Source organism: Polypterus senegalus, chromosome 14 (genome assembly GCF_016835505.1).
Source record: "Polypterus senegalus isolate Bchr_013 chromosome 14, ASM1683550v1, whole genome shotgun sequence".
Lineage (NCBI taxonomy): Eukaryota > Metazoa > Chordata > Cladistia > Polypteriformes > Polypteridae > Polypterus > Polypterus senegalus.
The window spans coordinates 142,733,606-142,757,005 of NC_053167.1; the positions used below are offsets into that span (position 1 = coordinate 142,733,606).

The 23,400-nt window shown below is 44.2% G+C and overlaps 1 protein-coding gene across 1 annotated transcript in view; it reads right to left on the bottom strand.

Moving 5' to 3' along the window:
• Positions 1 to 1,056: 1,056 nt before the first annotated feature.
• The window catches only part of LOC120514355, a 128,062-nt gene continuing 105,718 nt past the window's right edge, over positions 1,057 to 23,400 (bottom strand). The window contains exons 15-18 of the mRNA XM_039734672.1: positions 18,614 to 18,785; positions 15,454 to 15,554; positions 15,166 to 15,344; positions 1,057 to 1,207 (exon numbers count right to left, since the gene is read on the bottom strand). Of these exons, the coding sequence (XP_039590606.1) occupies positions 1,057 to 1,207; positions 15,166 to 15,344; positions 15,454 to 15,554; positions 18,614 to 18,785 (603 nt within the window). The remainder of the gene's footprint in view (positions 1,208 to 15,165; positions 15,345 to 15,453; positions 15,555 to 18,613; positions 18,786 to 23,400) is intronic.

The window sequence follows — 23,400 nt, forward strand, 5'->3', positions numbered from 1 at the left end:
TTGACACTCAGCAGATGCTGCTATTGTTCATTTTGTTTCTGCCCACGTGGTCTTTATCACTTGGTCTCTCAAACGCTTTGCCATAAACACACGTCCACAGCTCACCTGCTTCCTGCTATGTAAACGTTTTTGAAATTCCAGGTCATAAACTTTTGATTCAGATCAATATTGGTGTTGTAGCCCCAGTAGTTCATGCATAATCATGTGACAGATGGACAGACCTTAGCATTTCATATCTATCCATTCATCCATCCATCCATCCATCCATTATCCAACCCGCTATATCCTAACTGCAGGGTCACGGGGGTCTGCTGGAGCCAATCCCAGGCAGCACAGGGTGCAAGGCAGGAAACAAACCCCGGGCAGGGCACCAGCCGACCGCAGATTTCATATATATATTGTGATAAATCAAAAGCACAGAGACACAGGTTGTGTGTTGGGGATCCTCCCTCTATACTGGTTTCTGGTTCCAGTGCAGTCAAACAGTCGTCAAGCAACTCAAACATTTGACAGAAAACAAAAAAATGTGTTGACTTATTTGGAGGCTAAACAGGAAATTAAATTGGCAGCAGCTGCTGTAATAGAAGGTAGCAGTGACCGGAGATGACGTCAGTAGCATAGGGACGGGACCGAGGACATCAGAAGGGACCGGAAGTGAAGTAGAAGAGAAGTCTTCTTATTACAGTCGGGACGGTGGTGGATTGGAGTGTTAAGTTGGGTAGGAATGCTTTTTTATTCTGCCCTTTTTGTGTGGATGGAAGGAGCGAAAAGCATTAGTGCCCCATTCCAGTTCCCCCTCTCTAGGTCTTCTACACCGTCCAGCCTTTTGATTGTCCCCTAATCGTGCTTGCGTGACAATATATAATATAGATATATATCTATCTATGTGTGTATATATTGTGGCCAGGTGCAGGAATGACAACATGCAAAAGTGGAGAACAGCTGGTACACCAACCGGGTCGCCCCATTTAATACGAAAGTCCAACTAAAATAAATGCCTTTCTGGCTTCAGTAATCAGCCCTCATGTGGCTCTTTGCTGTCGTGAATGGGGTCCTTCACAGGAGCTCCAGCTGGTGGGCTGCTCTGCTTGTAAATGACGCCTCCTTCTGGGCAGCCGAGCTTCTTCTTTTACACGGACTTGAGAGGGCGGGGCAAAGTGCCCTCAATGGGCGGAGTAAAGTGCCCTCACTGGGTGGGTTCTCAGAGCTGCGAGGAGGAAATGAGAAGAAACGGTGAGCGACAGCGCCCCCTATAGCCCCAGCAGATTGTCACGTACCTCAAGTGGGCTGCGTGACACATGCATTCTAACAGGTGGGGTATCAGAGAACATTAACAACAAATGCACTTTATTTTTTCCAAACTCAGAAGTTTAAACCAATTACAGTAAACCCCCGACATCTTAGTTTCTTAATCCTGAGTTTTCATTAACTCTGTCTTCTTTAGTTGACTTCACATCCTTTTTTCAACTTCATTTTAAATACTAAAACAGATTCCAACACAATTATAGTGCTAGTCTACAGACCACCAGGGCCATATTCATTGTTCATGACTGAATTTAGCAACCTTCTGTCTGATTTGGCTATAAATTATGATCACGTAGTACTGATGGGGGATTTTAATGTACACATTGATGTGGAAACTGAATTACTTTAATTTTAATTTAATTTTTGTCAGATTGTCGAAGGTCCAACTCACAATCATAATCACACATTAGATTTAATTATAACTTACAAAGTTGAAATTCAAAATGTAAACATTACTCCAGTAAATTAAGTTTAATTACTTAATTACAATTGATTTTTGTTCTTTATTTCACCGTATACAATTTCTCGTATTAAGAATTTTTTCGTTTTTCGCATACCCCTTGGGGTCAGAGCGCAGGGTCAGCCATTGTACAGCGAGCACCCCGGGAGCAATTGAAGGTTAAAGGTCTTGCTCAAGGGCTCAGCAGAGTTGGATCTCTTTTGGCAGTGACGGGGATTCGAGCTGGCAACCTTCGGGATACCAGCGCAGATCCTTAGCTTCAGAGCCACCGCTACACTCACAGATTAAAACAAAGACAGTGCGACATCTAGACTGTAATTCTGCTTCAAAATGTATAGATATTTTTGAGAAAGTCAAGTGTAATCACAGAAAACAATTTAGATCAGCGAACATCACATTATAATGTGACCTTGAGAGATGCTCTGGCCGCAGTGACTCCCCTTAAAACAAAAGTGATCAAAGCACATAGAAACACTCAAGCTCTTAAATCAGAGTGTCGAAAACTGGAGCGCAGATGGAGAACAACAAAGGTGCAGGTCCTTCAAATTGCATGGACAGAGAGTGTTAAAAAAATATAAAAAAGCTCTCTTTAAATCTTGCTCAGACTACTCTTGTAATATAAAAGATAGCAATAATACAACTCCTTGGGTACGGTTTAGAGCAATCAAAACAGTTTAGTTTAGTGAAATCAAACAAATCACCAGGCCCAGATAATATTTATCCTCGTGTTCTTAAGGAGGCTAGTGAGTTCAGATATAAACCCTTGACACATATTTTTAGGAAGTCACTGTGCACTGGAGAGATTCTGAAGGACTGGAAAATGACAAATATCATCCCATTATATAAAAAGGGTGACAGGGCAGATCCAAGCAACTATAGGCCAGTAAGCTTAACATGAAACATCACAGGAAAATTAATGGAAGGAATTATTAAGGATAAGATTGAGCAACACATGGCAAGGACAGGAGTTATTCTGAACAGTCAGCATGGGTTCAGAAGAGGGAGGTCGTGTTTTACTAACATGTTGGAATTCTATGAGGAGGCAACAAAAGGATACGATCAAAGTGGAGCTTATGATATTATTTATCTGGACTTTCAGAAAGCATTTGATAAGGTGCCACATGAGAGGTTGGGCATCAAGTTAAAAGAAGTGGGAGTTCAGGGTGATGTTTTTAGATGGGTGCAGAATTGGCTCAGACACAGGAAGCAGAGGGTGATGGTGCGAGGAACCTCATCAGAACTGGCCGATGTTAAGAGTGGTGACCAGCAGGGGTCAGTGCTAGGGCCGCTGCTGTTTTTAATATATATAAATGATTTAGATAGGAATATAAGAAACAAGCTGGTTAAGTTTGCAGATGATACCAAGATAGGTGGATTAGCAGATAATTTGGAATCCGTTATATCATTACAGAAGGACTTGGATAGCAGACAGGCTTGGGCAGATTTGTGGCAGATGAAATTTAATGTCAGTAAATGTAAAGTATTACACATAGGAAGTAAAAATATTAGGTTTGAATACACAATGGGTGGTCGGAAAATCGAAAGTCACCTTATGAGAAGGATTTAGGAGTCATAGTGGACTCTAAGCTATCAACTTCCCAACAGTGTTCAGAAGCCATTAAGAAGGCTAACAGAATGTCAGGTTATATAGCGCCTTGATGTGTGGAGTACAAGTCACAGGAGGTTCTGCTCAGGCTTTATAACTCACTGGTGAGGCCTCATCTGGAGTCCTGTGTGCAGTTTTGGTCTCCAGGATACTAAAAGGACATAACAGCACAGGAGAAGGTCCAGAGAAGAGCGACTAGGCTGATTACGGGGGGGCTACAGGGGATGAATTATGAGGAAAGATTAAAAGAGCTGAGCCTTTACAGTTTAAGCAAAAGAAGATTAAGAGGAGACCTGATTGAAGTGTTTAAAATGATGAAGGGAATTAGTACAGTGGATCGAGACTTGTATTTTAAAATGAGTTCATCAAGAACACGGGGACACAGTTGGAAACTTGTTAAGGGTAAATTTCACACAAACATTAGGAAGTTTTTCTTTACATAAAGAACGATAGACACTTGGAATAAGAGACCAAGTAGTGTGGTGGACAGTAAGACGTTAGGGACTTTCAAAACTCGACTTGATGTGTTTTTGGAAGAAATAAGTGGAGAGGACTGGCGAGCTTTGTTGGGCTGAATGGCCTGTTCTCGTCCAGAAATTTTCGAATGTTCTAATGTTGCAAGTATGACGCCACTGTTATCTCCAAGCATGCCCCTCTGATCATGGAGCTCACCTCAGTATGTCCCACATGCTCATCTTGGAGCTGTCATCTTAAACCTCTGTTTTTAGCTATAAAGAATTTAAATCCAAGCAAATTAATTCTTTTTTAGCGACAACTGCATCCTTAGAGGTCTCTGCAGGAATATTCTGGGAAACTTTAAAGGCATTTTTAAGAGGACAGATAATCTCATATCTCTCCCACAAAAATAAATTGGAAACCAAGAAAGCGTCAGAGTTAATCAGTGAAATTACCAGAATAGATCAAAAACACGCCAGGTCTGCAAATGATGCACATTATAGGAACAGATAGGCTTTGTAATCAGAACTCAACCTTTTGACAACAAAAGAAACAGAACGACGTATTTTTAAATTGCGACATCACTACTGTGAACATGGAGAGAAGGTCAATAAGATATTAGCTCATCAAATCCACAAGCAGGAATGTTCATAATGCATTTACAGTAATTACCAACATGAACAGAGATATAATCATTGACCATAAATATATAATGCACACATTTAGACAGTACTATAACTCCTCATATTCTACTCTGTTTAAAAGGACAAGACACAATCTAATGAGTTTTTGATGCATTACAGATACTCTCAGTGCAGAGAAATCAGATAAACCTCTGACACTCTCAGAATTACTAGACGCTATAAACTCACTTCCGAGTGGGAAAGCAGCAGGCCCTGATGGTACCCTGCTGAATTGCATAAAAATGTTTAACTAAGTTAGCTAAGTTAGAAGCCAGAGACAATAAAACTCTACCTAAAATTTTTCACCAAGCATTAATTATCATCTTTCCTAAGAAAAATAAGGAGTTATTACAATATGCCTCATACAGACCAGTCTCACTGTTGAATAACGATGTTAAAATACTCTCCAAAGGTCTAGCTAGAAGGACTGAGAAAGTGCTTCCTTCGGTAATATCACAAGACCAAATCAATTTATTAAAGGCAAACACTCTCGACTCGGGACGTTGTGGGTCAGTGGGAGGAGTACTTCGAAGACCTCCTCAATCCCACTAACATGCCTTCCAATGAGAAAGCAGAGCCTGGGGACTCTGAGGTGGGCTCTCCCATCTCTGGGACTGAAGTCACCGAGGTGGTCAAAAAACTCCTTGGTGGCAGGGCCCGGGGTGGATGAGATACCGAGTTCCTTAAGGCTCTGGATGTTGTAGGACTGTCTTGGTTGACACGTCTCTGCAACATCGCATGGACATCGGGACAGTGCCTCTGGATTGGCAGACCGGGGTGGTGGTCCCCCTCTTTAAAAAGGGGGACCGGAGGGTGTGTTCCAACTACAGAGGGATCACACTACTCAGCCTCCCTGGAAAAGTCTATTCGGGGGTTCTGGAGAGGAGGGTCCGTCGGATAGTCGAACCTCGGATTCAGGAGGAACAGTGTGGTTTTCGTCCTGGTCGCGGAACAGTGGACCAGCTCTTCACCCTTAGCAGAGTCCTGGAGGGTGCATGGGAGTTTGCCCAACCGGTCTACATGTGTTTTGTGGACTTGGAAAAGGCATTCGACCGTGTCCCTCGGGAATCCTGTGGGGGTGCTCGGGAGTATGGGGTACCGGACCCCTGATAAGAGCTGTTCGGTCTCTGTACAACCGGTGTCAGAGCTTGGTCCGCATTGCCGGCTGTAAGTCGAGCCCGTTTCCAGTGAGAGTTGGACTCCGCCAGGGCTGCCCTTTGTCACCGATTCTGCTCATAACTTTTATGGACAGAATTTCCAGGTGCAGCCAGGGTGTTGAAGGGGTCGGTTTGGTGGACTCAGGATTGGGTCACTGCTTTTTGCAGATGATGTTGTCCTGTTTGCTTCATCAGGCCGTGATCTTCAGCTCTCTCTGGATCGGTTCGCAGCTGAGTGTGAAGCGGCTGGGATGAGAATCAGCACCTCCAAATCCGAGAGCATGGTCCTCAGCCGGAAAAGGGTGGAGTGCCCTCTCAGGGTTGGAGGAGAGATCCTGCCCCAAGTGGAGGAGTTCAAGTATCTCGGGTCTTGTTCACGAGTGAGGGAAGAATGGAGCGTGAGATCGACAGGCGGATCGGTGCGGTGTCCACAGTGATGAGGGCTCTGCATCGGTCTGTCGTGGTGAAAAAGGAGCTGAGCCGTAAGGCAAAACTCTCAATTTACCAGTCAATCTACGCTCCTACGCGACCCGACCTCGAATAAGCGGAAGAGGATGGATGGATGGATTGATGGAAACACTTAACTTCCAATCTTGGATGCCTGTTTAATGTAATATATTCATCTAGAAATTCTAACACCCCAGAGATTTTATTATCTTTGAATGCACAGAAAGCATTTGATTTGATGGAATGAGACTACCTATTCACCACATTGCACAAATGTGGGTTTGGCCCAAACATATGTGCAAGGATGAAACTACTGTATACCAGTCATGAAGCTTCAGATTGAGAATTAAAGTTAAGGATATTATTTCAGACTACCTCAAAGTAGAACGTGCTACTAGACCAGGATGCCCCCTATCACCAGTGCTCTTTGCAATCACCACTTAGCCATTGGCTGTTTACTTTCAAAATGCATCTGAGATAAAGAGAATATTCAGAGAAGGACTTGAACAGATCATTTCACAAAATGCAGACGATATAATTCTGTACTAATCAGATCCACAAACTTCTATGTCAGCAGTCCTAGCAGCACTAGTAGGATATCAAAAGATATCTGGACTCAAAATTAATTTGAATAAAAGTGTGTTTTTTCTAGTGAAATCTCTAGCACACGTTATCAGATTGGACACTTTCCTGTTTATGTCCGCAGATCATTTTAGATACCTCAACGTAAACATCACAAGTAAATATAAAGCACTTTTAGATAAAGGGGATTAGCAGAGAAGGACTGGAACAGAAAATCTCATTATATGCAGATGACATGGTACTGTATATATCGGACCCAGAAAATTCTGTGCCTGCAGTCTTAGCAGCACTCACAGAATTTCAAAAGATCTCTGGTCTCAGAATTAATCTGAATAAAAGTGTACTCTTTCCAGTGAATTCTCAAGCATATAATATTAGATTAGACACCCTACCTTTTATCATTGCAGAACAGTTTAAATACCTTGGGGTAAACATCACAAGTAAACATAAAGCTCTTTATCAACAAAATTTCGTCGTCTGCATGGAAAAAATTAAACAAGACTTGCATAGATGGTCAACCCTTCATCTCACACTAGCTGGAAGAGTTAACACTGTTAAGATGAATATTCTTCCTAAGCTCCTTTTTTTATTTCAAAACATCCAATATACATTAATAAATCATTCTTTAAGCAATTAGATTCAACAATAACCTCATTTATTTGGAATTCAAAACATCCACGCATCAAAAGAGCGACCCTACAAAGACAAAAGGCAGAAGGCGGCATGGCTCTACCTAACTTCCAGTTTTATTACTGGGCGGCAAATATACAGGCGATAAGAACCTGGACACAAATAGAAGAACATACACAGGCTTGGACCGCAATAGAAGTAAAATCCTGCAGTACTTCTTTGTATTCCCTGCTCTGCGCTCCAATAAACACACGTTATCGGCAATACACTAATAACCCAATTGTGCTCCACTCACTTAGAATCACTTTTAAGACGGAGAAGCTTCTATCTGTGGCACCTCTGCAAGAGAACCACCTCTTTCAACCTTCACAAACATATGCAGTTTTTAATATCTGGAAAAAATTTGGAATTAACTTGCTTAGAGATCTTTATATAGACAACGTCTTTGCATCCTATGAACAATTACATTCCAAATTTAACATTCCAGCTACACATTTCTTTCACTATCTTCAAATCAGGAACTTTGTTAAACAGAACCTTCCAGATTTTCCTCATCTTGCACCCTCATCCACGCTGGAAAAAATATTGCTCAATTTTAAGGAATTGGACTCCATCTCTACAATATATAAAATCATTTTACAATCCCTTCCTTTCAAAGATCCAAGAGGACACTGGGAAAAAGATCTCTCAATTAATATATCAGAAAAGGAGTGGAAAGTAGCAATGCAGAGAATTCACTCAAGCTCCATATGCAAAGCATACAATTATACAACTTAAAATTATATATCGAGCACATCTGTCTCGACTGAAACTCTCCAAAATGTTTCCAGGGCATGATCCAACCTGCGAACGCTGCAATCAAGACCCAGCCTCACTGGGTCACATGTTCTGGGCCTGCACCAAATTAACATTATTCTGGACAAAAATTTTTAATTACCTCTCAGACAGCCTTGGACTCACAATCCCTCCTAACCCACTAACAGCTGTGTCTGGTGGGCTCACCGAGGGGCTTAAAGTGGAGGACAAACAAACTGTCATGGCCTTCACTGCTACACACTACACTATTGGCACGTAGACTTGTCTTGCTCAACTGGAAGAATCCTGATGGCACAGTGGTACCTCGGTATACGTCCGCTTTGGAATAAGTCCATCTTGGATATTATATACGTCCTGTTTGAACGTGAAACATTTTTCTTGGTATACGACCTTTGTTTGGAATACAACTCGCGTGCTGGAACGCCGTGCACTACCCTTGTTTACCTCTCTCGAGACAAAGCCACGACTGCCTACGAGCGTCAGTACGCGCTATAGCTCTCTGAATTTTCACGTGATTTTGTGTTTTGTCACATAAATTTAAATTGGTTGTTGAAAAGTATGAAGGTGGCATGCGTATCCGGAACTTGGCTGCTGCATACCGTATGCCGAGAACAACGATATCTACGATTGTGAAAAACATGATGTTATTAAAAAGTAAAGTGAGGTTAAATTTTCATTTATCTCATCTAATTGCTTTTGTATTTATGTATTTTAGTATTAAGCAGTGTTTAAATTATTTATACAACCCCCTCAATGTATAATATGCCAATAACAATAGGAATTTTTTTCATGGGAACAGATTAATCATTTATTTCTTATGGGAAAAACTTGTTTGGTATGCGTCCTGTTTGGCAGAAGTCAAAGGATCCTGTACTCTTAGCTCCATGCAGGGTCAGAAATAAAAGACTAAGAGTAGAAGACAAAGTAGAACATCGTAAAGAGGTTCAAAAACGTTGGTGCAATACACATGGAGAGCCGGTTAGAGATTATGAAAGCAGTGGAATTTGAAAATCTCAAAAAACTGAGAGTAAAGATCGCATTAGCCCCAACAAAACGGAAATTATAACTCATGATATAACGAGATAGTGAGAAGAGATTGAATATATGGACTTAGGTGATATGACAAAAGTGTATAGATATTGTTTGGCTTTAAACTTTAAGTCGGAGACTTGTACATCGTCTAATTCGTGTCGCCATCAGGGAAAAAGTAGAGTTTCTACCCAATGAAGAGGGTCGCATTTTTGAACAGGCGTGTATAAGTCGGGGTCTGATTTTATGATCGGGTTTCAAGACCCGACTTTTACAAGAGTATTTACGGCATCTTCATTCCTGAATGTAATTTTATGACATCGGGGGGATGCAGGCTGCACTTAGACCCTTCCCAATTAACTACCCAGGCAGTGAAAGCAAACTTTCTTTAATTTTAATAAAACTAGGGGGCTCAGCCCCCTGCTCACTTCGCTTGCCAATCCCTGGGTAGGAGCTACCCGCTAGTAGTGATGGGAAGTTGGGATCATTTTACCGACTCGGACCTTTGAGTCTCGTTCAGCAAAATGAACGAATCATTTTTCGAGTCATTTCGTTCAATTCTGTTTCCGGGTCACACTGCATAGGTTAAGCTTATGGGGCTGTCACGTGATGAACGAACGACTTGAAAAACCCGAAGACTCGAAACAAGTGAATCAATTCCAATACAGAAACTATAGGAAGTTGCAAATGCAGGCGACTGAACGAATCACTCCCACGAGACGACTCGTTCTTCCCGAGTCACATTAAAGATTCGTTCAAAATGAACGAGTCGTTCAAGAACGACCCATCACTACCCGCTAGCCACTTTATGTTTGTACCACTTGCGTATGGGAAGCGTATGTACAATTTAAACAGATTGTTATTTTCATTGGAATTGTTACATACGCATAATTGAGCTAACTATTGTACATTACAGTGAGTAATTAACCAGAGTAAAAAAGAGTAAAATGTAATCATTTGAAAGTAAATTATGTTTCACATTGCATTAGAGGTATTCGTTGTGTTATACGTTTTCGTTCTGTTCGGATTTGAAATTAACATGCAAATACTTTTTAAACTTACACTTTTACTGCAAAACTTCAGTGAAAACAATTTTTTGAATTAACTTTTTTGTCGATGATTTTGATTCTGTGTTTGGACTTTCATCGTCACAACACAACGTTTAACTGCCCGCGAGTGAATATCGTTTCTTGCTCTCTAATAAATAAAATGACTTTTTCGAATGTTTGTCCCTGTGATTTGTTAATTGTCTTTGCTAAAACTATTCTAACAGGAAACTGTAAACGTTTTAATACAAACGGTATATCGAGATCTCCTTTGGTGTCTGATGTTAGATGGACTACATGACCTTTCTTGTCGCCTGTTAACATTTTACAGGGTCAGAATTGTTTGACTAATCTTGAATTCAACTCATCTTGTCCCATTGCATAGCCCTTCACTCTGACATCAATTACGCAATTACATCATGATTCATCATTCTCTCTACTGTAATCCGTGCAGTAGAAGACCAGACGGTGTTAACGGTTGTAGATATTCTTCGTGATTTTGTAAGTTGATGTTTTCATCTTCCTCATCATCACCACCAACCGTTTCAGCAGAGTCTAGTCGATACGCATTTAATCAATTTGCTGTGTTAGTGATCGACGATTTTCACGTCAATTCGTTTGACTTCATCGTTTCTCGTGTTAGGATTGCCCGTGTACTCATTCCTTCTGTTGATAACCCTTTGTGATGAAATTCTTCAATAAAATTTTAACAGAATACGTCTTTTTTTATTGGGAACTTAAAGTGAGGAAAGCGTAAAAATTTATAAGAGCTGAGAGAGCAGGAAGTGTGTCTGTCAAAAGCATTCACACCAATGAGAGGTGAGAGGACCATGAGTGGGTGTGGTTTGAGAGGAGGGCGGGACTTGCAACATCTCATGGCCAAAGTCTCGTCTCACGGGACTTGAAAAAAATCTCTTCAAATAGTCTCGACTTGTCACAGGATATTTTTTTTATACAATAGAGAGAAACGCTTTCACACGATGCAAACTTTCTTTAGTTGCAGCCACCAGACAGACAGAAATCGTCTTCCGTTCTTACGACATTTACTTTATGGGTGAATGTGGTTGCTGTGGGGGGCGCCGCCTGACCATCACGTTTGGTGATTAGGGTTCCAAGACCACAGCACATCAAGTCCTCCAGCTTTCATTGTCCTTCTTTTCAGCCATTCATTTCCTTCTGTTTCAGAGCTGATGAACGGCGATGTTGTCTTATAAACAGTGGTCACCTCCAGCTCATTGTGGGGTTTGTCAGCATGTCTGATGACTACTTGGGGGGGTCTGTATGGGTGGGATGTTCATTAACGCCTGACAGTCGTGTGTGTCACTGTTGTCTGAGTCGGCCCCATTCTCTACTAAACACGGACAACAAGGATGGGGTCACCTCTGTCAGCCTATTGGCACATTTGGCCGAGTCGGTGTCATGGACTTCCTGGCTGGAGTTGTTTGTGATGTACCTCATGGTCCTCACCCTCAAATCCATTTTGATTGACTTTATTATTAATCCCCGAGGGTAAATTGTCTTTTTGCATGACCTTTGGAGGTCAGAGTTCAGGGTCAGTCATTGCGCAGAGAAACCTTCAGGTTGAGGGTCTTACTCAGGGGCCCAACAGAGTAGGACCCTTCTGGCAGTAATGGGATTTAAACTGACAGCTGCTATATATCAGTACAAGTGTGCAGCTCAGTTCAGCTATCGATGCCTGATTGTAGGTTGGCACATATGACATGACTGGTGATGCCTTGCACATTTTGTTAGTTGGTGCAATTCAATAAAGGCAAAAATAAAGTAAAAGGCACACGCTGTCTGCTCGAGGTTACGCTAGCGTGCGGCATCACAAAAACACGACAGCAGCAGCCTTCCAGACACCAGCGCAGACCCTCAGCCTCAGAGCCACCACTCCTGTGACATGTGACAAGAGGCACTGCTGATACACTGTCTGGGCACAGAGGGACCACGCGCTTGTAAAGCCCCTGCCAGTCGAGATCAATTCATGGAACATTCCTGGACCCTGATGGTATGACAAGTGACTCCTCTCAGCCACTGACAGCAGTTACGTCGTTCCAGAGCGCCTCTCATTTTGAGGACCAACAAATGTGCCCCCTAACACCCCAATATCTAACCTGAAATATGTGCTGGTGATTTATAAACGTAGCCTAGTTAGTGTTAATCCTATCAGTTGTTGATTAGTCAGTTAGTCAGTTCATTCTCCAACCCTCACAGGGGTCTGCTGGTGCCAATCCCAGCCAACACAGGGCACAGGGCAGGGTGCCAGCCCACCACAGGGCACACACACCCACACACCAAGCACCCTAGGGACAATTTCGGATCGTCAATGCACCTAACATTAGCTGAAATAAAATTTTAAAAAGTGCAGATCACAAAAAAATCATCAGGATTTATTATACATTTACTTATTAATTAATACCCATAATTATCAGAGTTCCTGCTTGATCTCCCATTGGCACAGTAAAGAGCAGCTGACCCCTCTGACTCTCATACTACACGTTGCTTTTCGTTCCTCTTTTTCTATTTCTCACAACTATAAGGAGTCATGCTCTTGTGCTGGGCCGTGATTGGTCAGGGTCTAACAGGAGAAAAGGGCACTTGGGCCAATGAGGGATGAGAAAGGGGCAGGACTTGACTCACAGTAGCCAAACCTCTGTGAACACCCCAGCTGGAAAGTCACCCGATTGAGTCGCAGTGAAGAAGTCACGTCACGCCATTCTGTGCTCTGTGGCCGCAGACTCAGCACTTTGTGACTGCCAGGGGTTTCTGGGTGGTCCTGTGGCCTTGAACCTCTGCAGATTTTATGTTTCCTCCAGCCATCTGGAGTTTTTTTTTGTTTCTTCTGTCCTCCCTGGCCATCGGACTTTACTCTTATTCTATGTTAGTTAGTGTTCTCTTATTCTAATTCTTACTTTGTCTTTTTTTTCTCTTTTCTTCATCATGTAAAGCACTTTGAGCTCATTATTTGTATGAAAATGTGCGACAGAAATAAATGTTGTTGTTGTCGTTGTTGCTGGGCGTCTGAGTCTCCTTCAACACAAAGAAAGTTTCCTTCTGGACTCACTGGTCAGTTTCTGTGGCAGAGAGGAAATGATGGCGGCCCAATGGGCATCGCTGTTGTGCTGGGAAATGTTGCGTATGAGTTGGTGAATATTGTGTATGTCTTCATTTGTAACTTCTAACACTAATGTAAGTCATTCATAAGAATGGCAGTGGTGGGACGTTTAACTAAACCAGCCTTAGGACTACGTCAGGATATCGAATTTAACGACAGTACTGGGGGAAAACCAGTTTGGCCAGTGACTCTCTGCAGGACCCTCTCAGCCAACACCCTCATGGAGGCCAACTACCCCGCTGGCAAACATCAGCTCAACAAATGGCATTGGAGGGCAGTTGTGACCTCATTGGGTCTCATCAGTATTCTGGTGGTCTAAAGTTGCCAGTTTGGTTTTAAATCTGAAGCCATTAAGTACAGCGATGCCCTCTTAGACAGAGAGGCTGTACATCTGCCAGCTTTACCCCTCAGTCTGTTTCTCTCACACACACTATGGACTGAAAAGAAGGCAACAACAACATTTATTTCTATCGCACATTTTCACAGTAATAATGAGCTCAAAGTGCTTTACATGATGAAGAAAAGAGAAATAAAAGACAAAGTAAGAATTAGAATAAGAGAACGCTAATTAACATAGAATAAGAGTAAAGTCCAATGACCAGGGAGGACAGAAAAAACAAAAAAAAACTCGGAGAAAAAATAAAATCTGCAGGGGTACCAAGGTCACGAGACCACCCAGAGAGCTTGGCAGCCATATTGAGACGGGCATGCGGCCTGTTCTGAAGAAAGTGGACTGGAAATGACTGACTTAACTGGAGACATTTAACTCTTTGAGGGCTGAATATTTTCTGAAAAGCACATGTTGCACTGGTTTCACAATTAAATCAACATAAAACGTCTGTTGCTACGTGCTGTGGCTGCCGTTGGCGCCTGTTTAGCATCTCTGGCAGCAGTGGCTGCGCAGGGGCAGCTCGATAGCCAGCAGGAATGTACGGCAGGGTGGCTACCTCTCTGTCTTTACACAGCAGGTGGGCGACGGTGGCAGTGTGACGCAATATGGTTTGTACCTCTTTGTCATCATAAGTGGTGGTCCTCCCAGGCGAGGCGTATCCGCTACACGAACGTGTTTGGCACCACAATTAGCCGAGGACCGATTGGCTGATGCCCATACCTCACTTTCGTTTTCCATCTCCAGATCTCAGAGTCCGACGAGTCAGAGTCCAGTTCAACGAAATTGCGTAAAACGTCCACGGAGTGTATTGCTTTGCGCATTCGCCTTCTTCTCTCGCCAGATGTCGATGCCATTTTAGAGGTTGTTTGCTCTTCGCTACTCCTGCACGCGTAGGGAATCGAGGTCAAATCGGCAAAACTATGTGACGTTCCTTCTAGCAAAGAGAGTCGAATTAAAACTTAACGGCGAGTTTCCTCGCGGTGTACAGCCCATTACCGTCCTCTACCCCTGAATTTTGACAAAAGTCTACATCAGCCCTGAAAGACACAAACAAGTCCGTGTGCCGCCTGAAACTCCACATCAGCATTTATCAGGTGGTATGGCTGCCAACATTCACTTGTACTTTGCTTATTGGTATAATTTTATGAATATTATCGACAATTTAATGTTGCAACATAACTCCTGCTTTTCTTTGAGTACACTTATAAATGTTGAAGGTTATCTGGTCCAATACCTTATAAACGGCGGAAAGTCTGTGAGATTTGAGGCCTTCTGACACAATAAAGAATACAGAAGAGGAAAGGAGAGTAACAGAGAGCTCCAGTTAAGTCAACTTGGCAATGCTAACAAAATGCTAGAAATGGACGCAGCAAACAAAAAAAACGAGCCTAAACCCGCTGATTCTAATAAAATGGCAACCTGACGCCAGGGCACATTACTGAATGGCTTTGAAAAAGTCGTAATCCTCGTAAAACAAATCAGCGTATCGCAGGATGAGCTCCAGGGCGTTGAGGATCAGGATGTCGGTGCTGCAGTCCAACTCCAGCTCAGATGAGTAGTTCTTCACTGGGACGATGCAGGAGACGGGCAGGCCGAGCAGATTACCAGCGGCGGTCACCTGAAACACAAGGCGAGTGGTCACTTACAGCTGGACAGAGGGTGGGCCGACTTCTCTTACCGAGTCAAATGCCATCCTGATGGACAGAAGCAGCAGAAACTCGACTTGCCTTGTCTTGGATGTGTCGGCTCAGATAAACACGACTCACATCCTTATCGACGGCGTGGCAGACCTCATCAATGTGAGACAGCAGAGCCACCTGTGGTACCCCTAAAAATAAACAGAGGGCAGCATGAAATCCCAATGCGCCTCTCCATTTATCCTCCAATTAGAATTGGCAGCAAATCATCAGACTCAACATTAGAGAGGATCTCGTCTTATTTCAGCTCACTCAGACGGTTAGTTTGACGTTGAGGTGTGTGCCAATACCATACTCTACGAGGCCTTCAGAAAGAAGCTTCTAGATGCCTAAGAGCCCCAGAAAGGACTTCAAAAAATCTCCAGGCAATTGGAAGTCCACGGCCTACAAGTACAGAAGACGTCAATCAACTGCCCAATTTTCAACTGAAGAGAAACAATTGGAGTTTTTGGCCAGAGTTTTCACAGTTCCCCTATCCTTTTTGTTTTCCTTGTTTTAATTTAGAAGCCTTTATTTTTCTGAGTTAAGGTCCTGTCCACACTGACATCTGAGCTTAGTGTTTTCCTGTAGCGTCAGGTGAGCGCCGATTAAACGGCAGCCATTTCTAGACTCACGCGCGTCCACACGGGGCTCAGAGGGGCGTTTGGATGGCATAAAAAAAAAGAAAATGTCACATGCAGCTCTTTCTTGGCGTCAATTTCTGCCAAAGTGAGTGTGAAGAAAACATTGGAATTGCATTTAGGTGTCGTTCATTTAACGTTCTGGAGGACCGGATATGTCCCACGATTGTGTGTGTGTGTGTGTGTGTATTGATAAACTATTTAAAAGAATGAAAGGAACACTTTGAAAACACATCAGATCTCAATGGAAAAAAAAATCCTGCTGGCCATCTCTACTGATGTGGACTGAGATGATGATGTATGAGGAACGAAAGGATGGAAATGAAAAAAATGAAAATGATCAACCTGAAAATCAAAGGGAAAAAATGATATGACAGGCAGGCAGGCAGGCAGGCAGGCGAGTCCATTTGGCTGAAATGTCACAGCAGCAGCTCCAAATCATACTCAGTAGTTTGTATGCCCCCCTAATGTGCTTGTCTGCCCCCACATGCTCCTAATGAGATGATGGATGGTGTCCTGAAGGATCTCCTCCCAGATCGGGACCAGGGCATCACTGAGCTCCTGGACAGGCTGAGGTGTCAGATGGACTGAAACATAACGTCCCACCCAGAGATGTAAGGCCATCAATGGTATTAATTCCGTCATCCTCTCGTCACATGAGGCCGGGCATTGTCGTGCACCAGCATAGGGTCTGACAATGTGTCCAAGGATTTCATCCCGATACCCAATGGCAGTCCTGCAGTGCCCACTGTTATCTAGCCTGTAGAGGTCTGTGTGTCCCTCCATGGATATGCCTACTCCCCAGACTGACCATCACTGACCCACCACCTGAACGATGTCACAGGCAGCATAACGTCCTCCACGGCTTCTTCAGTCCCTTTCACGTTTGTCACATGTGCTGTCATCTGTGAAAAGCACAGGGTGCCAATTCTAGTATTCTATGGCAAATGCCAATCAACTCTACAGGACCCACTATATATTGGCACACACATAAGCTTGGGAGGCAGTCTAAGGGCCTAACTAGGAGTAAGGTACCGAGACAGGGGTTGATGGCCGGTGCTAATTCCTTTTCGCCCTCTTCTACAAAAATCCATAATGGAAAGGAAAACTAAGACTACGCCCACTTCAGGTTGCCCTCCTGCAGACCCCATTTCTGGCTGATAAATCCCCCTCTTCCTGCCTTCTGTCTGTAAAGCTCCAAGCCTCTCATCTCTGTGTAGTCAGTTACTTGACTCGGTCATTTATGACACCTTGTAAATCAGTAGATGGGGTGGAGTCCCCAAACCTCTTACAGTGCCCCTTATGTGACGGGACTCTAACAGAATGGAAGGACCATCGCTGCAGCAATACCTCCCCTGGGACGCTAGAGGGCAACCCTCCTGTGGCAGCTGTGGCACCCTGCAGGGCATGCTGAGAAGTTGGAGTTTGGTACTGCCCCGTTGGGTTCTGTGGAGGTCGCTGCAGAGCCCCGTATTTATTGAGCCACCATAAAAAAGGAAGCCGCCTCACACCATTTGGAAGAGCCAGAGTCGGGAGAAAAGGGACAAAGCGTGCCAGGAGAGGAGTGGAGGTGGAACATGGAAGAGAGAAGGAAGAGGGGAACGAAAGGGTGCCATCTTGTGCTGTGCTTGGGAACTGTGACACTGTGGGGAACGAGGCAAAGGCGTCCCCCACGGCAATAAACGTGTCATGTGTGCTGAACTTGGCTTCTGTGTCTGCTGTGCCCGTCCAGGGTTTGGGGAGCTGTACACTCCCTGATGCCCACTATATATATATATATATATATATATATTTACACACATTATCATCAAAATAATAATGATAATAATGGAGAATTGGAAATGGTTTGTAGGTTTGTGCTAATTTCGTACCTTTAGCTACTAACGGATGATTAGCGCTGGTGGGCGACTGCGTACGCGAGTCCTGTTTGTCGATTTGATTTCTTCAAGGTGCCAAGTAGCCGCTCCTCAGGGCTCACACTGACTCGCTTATTGGTGGATTGGCATGTAATATGGTGATGTGCCAGCGTTTCTTCATAGGTTACACACACGCTGTGCAGTCAGAGGGTGAACCCCGTAGCGGCCGCCATGTGTTCTCTGCCTATGTTGCCCTATCAGGAGGATTTTTAACAGAAGGAGCTCAAGGTTCAGGTCGAATGAAGCCAACTAATGTTTATGTCGCAGATCCTGAAATCCCACATATTTGATAATCGCCACCCTCAGGTAAACACATTCTGGGCTGCAGGTTGGCATCTACCAGAGGCAAACAAACACAAATTTAATGTCTTATTGAAGTCAACTACCAAACGCCATTTAAACGCCCGGGTCGCTCAGAGCTCATTTATTTAACTAAGATGATTGAATGGCCGTATGGACAGGGCCTTACTTTGTGCTTTTGACTTTCACTTTGCTCATCTTCTTGTCCTTTGTCTTTATTGCTGTCCCCTGCCTCACAAAGCACTTTTGTTAAATAATGTGACAATCCACAAAGCGTCAGATGCTGGGGCACACCGCTAAAACAATGAGGCAGGACCCCCAAAGTGCCCGTCTCCCCCGCCCTCCCTCGATTACCAAGGTCTCGGATCTTCAGCCGCAGCTCCTTCAGCCCTTTCTGGATGTCATCAGGATAGGTCAGCACTTTTCTGGCATCGACCACAAAGGCCACACAGGCGATTTTGTTTGTTATGCCCGGTGCTCTGATGTACCCGCTGGTGTCACTGCCAATGGCTTCAGACGGGTTGAACTGTGAACAGAAACACATGAAGATGTCAGTGAGAAAAGGGCCTGACACCAACGTCACTAATGACAAGCCCACTGACGTCACTTGTGACACTCCAGTCGTTATCACAAGTCGAATCAATGAACACGTCAGTTAAAAAGACGGGCAAAGTGCAGTCGGAGAAAGAATACGAGTCAGAAGGTAAGATGTCTGCAAGTCTGCTGTTATTGGCTTCACTTCTCACATCAGACATTTTCACTGCTAACCCTTTCAAGGTGCCATCTGCACATCGGTCATGCTTCTTATTTTTCATTCCAGCAGATGGCGCATCAGAGTGCATCCTCTAACCGTTGCCTGACAATTGAAGTCACAGACAAAGAGACGACAATATAACTTAATAAAGGAAAATTTAAATAGAAAAAAATGATACTGAATTAAAAAAGAAATGATGCAGGGCACTGCGGTGGGCTGGCACTCTGTCTAGGGATTTGTTTCCTGCCTTGTGCCCTATGCTGGCTGGGATTGGCCCTAGCAGACCCCTGTGACCCTGTGTTAGGGTGTAGCGGGTTGGGTAATGACTGACTGACTGACTAATGCAGGGCAAGCTAGTTTTATTTTACTCCATTAAAGATTGTGGTGATCTGTCGTTATTTATGTAGCAAAATAACATCAAAATCTAAACGCTAAATCCAGTTACCAGCTGCAAAGGGAGCGCGTTCACCTCTGAGGGCACGAATCTGAGACCCCCACTTAATGGTGGTCTTATCACCTTTAATAGTTAGTTAGAGCGTTTGTCTGCTTGACCGTTGCCTTAATGGCACCTTGTGATCCTCCCTTCCCGGCTCACAAAACTCAAACCCGGGAGGAGGTCTGCTCTTCAAAATAAGCCTCAACCCAAAATCTACAAGCAGGCTTCATATAAAAAATAAAAATAAAAACACAAAGTACAGGAAGAGGGGGAATCTCAGTAAACCCCTGCTCCTGAAATATTAAAAGCAACCATTCTTTATTATTGTGTTACACCTGGGACGACTGCCCCGACTCATCATCATCATCAATCGTCTTTTTGTCGTCTTCCATCCATGAGAACCCTAAATCCAAAGAGGACTGATCCTTATGTTAGGTAGAATGCCCAGAGGGGGCTGGGTGATCTCGTGGCCTCGGACCCCCTGCCAATTTTATTTTCTCTTCCAGCCATCTGGAGTTTTTTTTTTTTTTTTCTGTCCTCCCTGGCCATCGGACCTTACTCTTATTCTATGTTAATTAGTGTTATTTTAATTCTTACTTTGTGTTTTCTTCATCATGTAGAGCCCTTTGAGCTACATTATTTGTATGAAAATGTGCGACAGAAATAAATATTGTTGTTGTCTTTATGTATTGTGTTTTTTTAACATGCCGTTGTTTATTAATTATTTTTCATGTCTGTGTTAAGTCACGTTCCTAAGTCTTAATGTTCCTCGTTGACTGCCCTGCCTAATGTAGGTAGAGCCTAAGGAGGCGGTGCCCCCCGTAATTAGCTAGATGGGGTGCTGGCCGGGCCCTGCAGTGTTTAAGATGAGGCCAAAGAAGGTTCAACATGGCGGATTAGACGACCTTTCACAGCGGAAAGTAGAAGTAAGTGAACCCTTTGGAATTCCCATTGACTGCTAATCACGTGTGGTCTGATCTTCATCAACGTCACAATCCTAGACAAACCCAACCTGACTAAACTAATAGCACACACACACACACACACACCCAGCTGTCAGAAGTAACAGAACCCTGGTGATTATTAAATCGTTTCAATGCTCATTGCACGGCCTGCAAGATGAATGCACTTCCGCTTTGCTCCTTGCTTTCGAGTACCAATGGCCATGGCTGGACTTGCAGACGCTCACTGGTGCTAATAAGGTGGTAACTTCAGCAGCGTCAGAGCCTTCACTGTCACTTTAATTCTCTGTATTGAATAAGCACTGCGCACGTCTGGTGCTGAAAGTCCTGTCTGCCTCCTCACTTGCTGCTGGTCCATGGCGGTTATGAACTACAAGATGTGCCAGAAGGGGTAGGTGCCAGGGCTGTGGGCACTGACTGGGGCAGCACATTTAGTCTAGTGCGGGGCTCCCTAACTCCGGTCCTAGAGGGCCACACTGGCTGCAGGTTTTCATTCTAACCCTTTTCTTAATTAGTCATCTGGTTTTGCTCCTAATTAACTTCTTTTGATTTCATTTTAATTGATTTGCTCTTGAAGACGCAGACCCCTCAATTGTTTCTTTTTCCTTCATTAGCAGCCAAACAATCACGAGATATAAAATGAACCAAAACAACCGATGACCATCATGCAATATCTGAAAATAAAGAAAGATGAGGGTCTCAGGAATGTCGATCTGCTCAGGTCCACAAAACATTTGGCCGGAGCTCTTAGAAAAGACAAAATTGGCGGTTTTGGAAATGTCTGCCATTATACAATGAGGGCAGCAACAAGCCACAGAATTAAAGAGCGGGTTTAATGAATGACGAGACTCGGCACCTGATTAATCAGCTGGCTAGGGTTTGAGACCCTGACTTAGGTGGTCTTCTGTTGGCTCACCTACTTCACATTTCATTTCTGTTTGGGTGCAATTCAGAAGAATGAGGAAGAAATTCAGAGGAACAAATCTTAAAACAGTCAATTAAAATGAACGTAAAAGGAGTTCATTAGCAACAGCACGGTGGCGCAGTGGGTAGCGCTGCTGCCCCGCAGTTAGGAGACCCGTCTGGGTTCGCTTCCCGGGTCCTCCCTGCGTGGAGTTTGCATGTTCTCCCCGTGTCTGCGTGGGTTTCCTCCCACAGTCCACAGACATGCAGGTGAGGTGCATTGGCGATCCTGAATTGTCCCTAGTGTGTGCTTGGTGTGTGTGTGTGTGTGTGTGCCCTGCCCAGGGTTTGTTTTCTGCCTTGTGCCCTGTGTTGGATGCTATTGGCTCCAGCAGACACCCGTGGCCCTGTAGTTGGGATATAGTGGGTTGGATAATGGATGGAATGATGTTCTTTTTACTTGATTGTTTGTTTTAATATTCTTATACAGACTGCTTACCAAAGACTGCAGCGCTTTTTCAATTAACATTTAATGACATTTCTAGCCATTTATTCCTCAAGGCCTATGCCAGGGCTCAGGAATGGAGGTTTCAGCTGTTGGTCAAGCCTCAGATTCAGGAGGAACAATGAAAGCATATGACAGTAGGCCTCAAGAGGAGCTGTGGTATTGTATGAGGAAGTCAGGAGTGGCAGAGAAGTACGTAAGAGTTGTACAGGATATGAACGAGGAGATTGTGACCGTGGTGAGGTCTGCGGTAGGAGTGACGGAGGTGGGATTACGTCAGGGATCGGCTCTGAGCCCTTTCTTATTGGCAATGGTGATGGACAGGCTGACAGACGAGATTAGACAGGAGTCCACGTAGACTGTGATGTTTGCTGATGACATTGTGATGTGCAGGTTGAGGAGACCCTGGAGATGTGGAGACATGAGAGGAGAAGAATGAAGGTCAGTAGGACCAGACAGAATACATGTGTGTGAATGAGAGGGAGGTCAGTGGAGTGGTGAGGATGGAAGGAGTTGAGTTGGTGAAGGTGGATGAGTTTAAATACTTAGGATCAACAGTACAGAGTAATGGAGATTGTGGAAGAGAAGTGAAGAAGAGAGTGCAGGCAGAGTGGAGTGGGTGGAGAAGAGTGTCAGGAGTGATTTGTGACAGACGGGTATCAGCGAGAGTGAAAGGGAAGGTCTACAGGACAGTAGTGAGACCAGCTTATGTTATATGGGTTGGAGAGGGTGGCACAGGAGACAGAGCTGGAGGTGGCAGAGGTAAAGATGCTAAGATTTGCATTGGGTGTGACGAAGATGGACAGGATTAGAAATGAGGACATCTGGTTGGACGGTTGGGAGACAAAGTCAGAGAGGCGAGATGGCGTTGGTTTGGATGTGCAGAGGAGAGATGCTGGGTATACTGGGAGAAGGATGCTAAGGATAGAGTTGACGGGTAAAGGGAGAAGAGGAAGGTCTAAGAGGAGGTTTATGGATGTGCTGAGAGAGGCCATGAAGGTGATGGGGGTGACAGAGCAAGATGACGAGGACAGAAAGATATGGAAGAAGATGATCCGCTGTGGCAACACTTAACATGAGCAGCCGAAAGAAGAAGAAGAATGTGGACTTCATCCTGGCTATGGAACGCTGAACCAGCTTTTTTACCCTCACAATGATTCTGCAGGATTCTTCAGAGTGTGACCAACCAGTCTGCATGTTGTTTTGTGAACTTGGAAGGGCATGCGATGGGGTCCCTCATGGGAGGTCCTGTTGGGTGGTACTTCATCACTATGGGGTATCAGGCCAGCTGTTGCAGGCTGTTCAGTCCTCATTTCTGCCAGTAGTTCAGACTCGTTCCCAGTTGGTGTGCCCTTTGTCACCTATTTTTATGGCCAGAATTTCTAGGTGCAGTAAAGGGGGTCCAGTTTGGTGGCCTCAGGCCTGTCCATCTGCTTTTTGTTCATGATGTGGCCCTGCTGGCTTCATCAGCCTGTGACCTTCAACATGCACCAGGGTACACCTGAATATGGAGCCGTTGAGCAGCTGGCTATTACCGCGGCCCATCAACATGCCACACATGCGCCACAGTACAGAATGCAA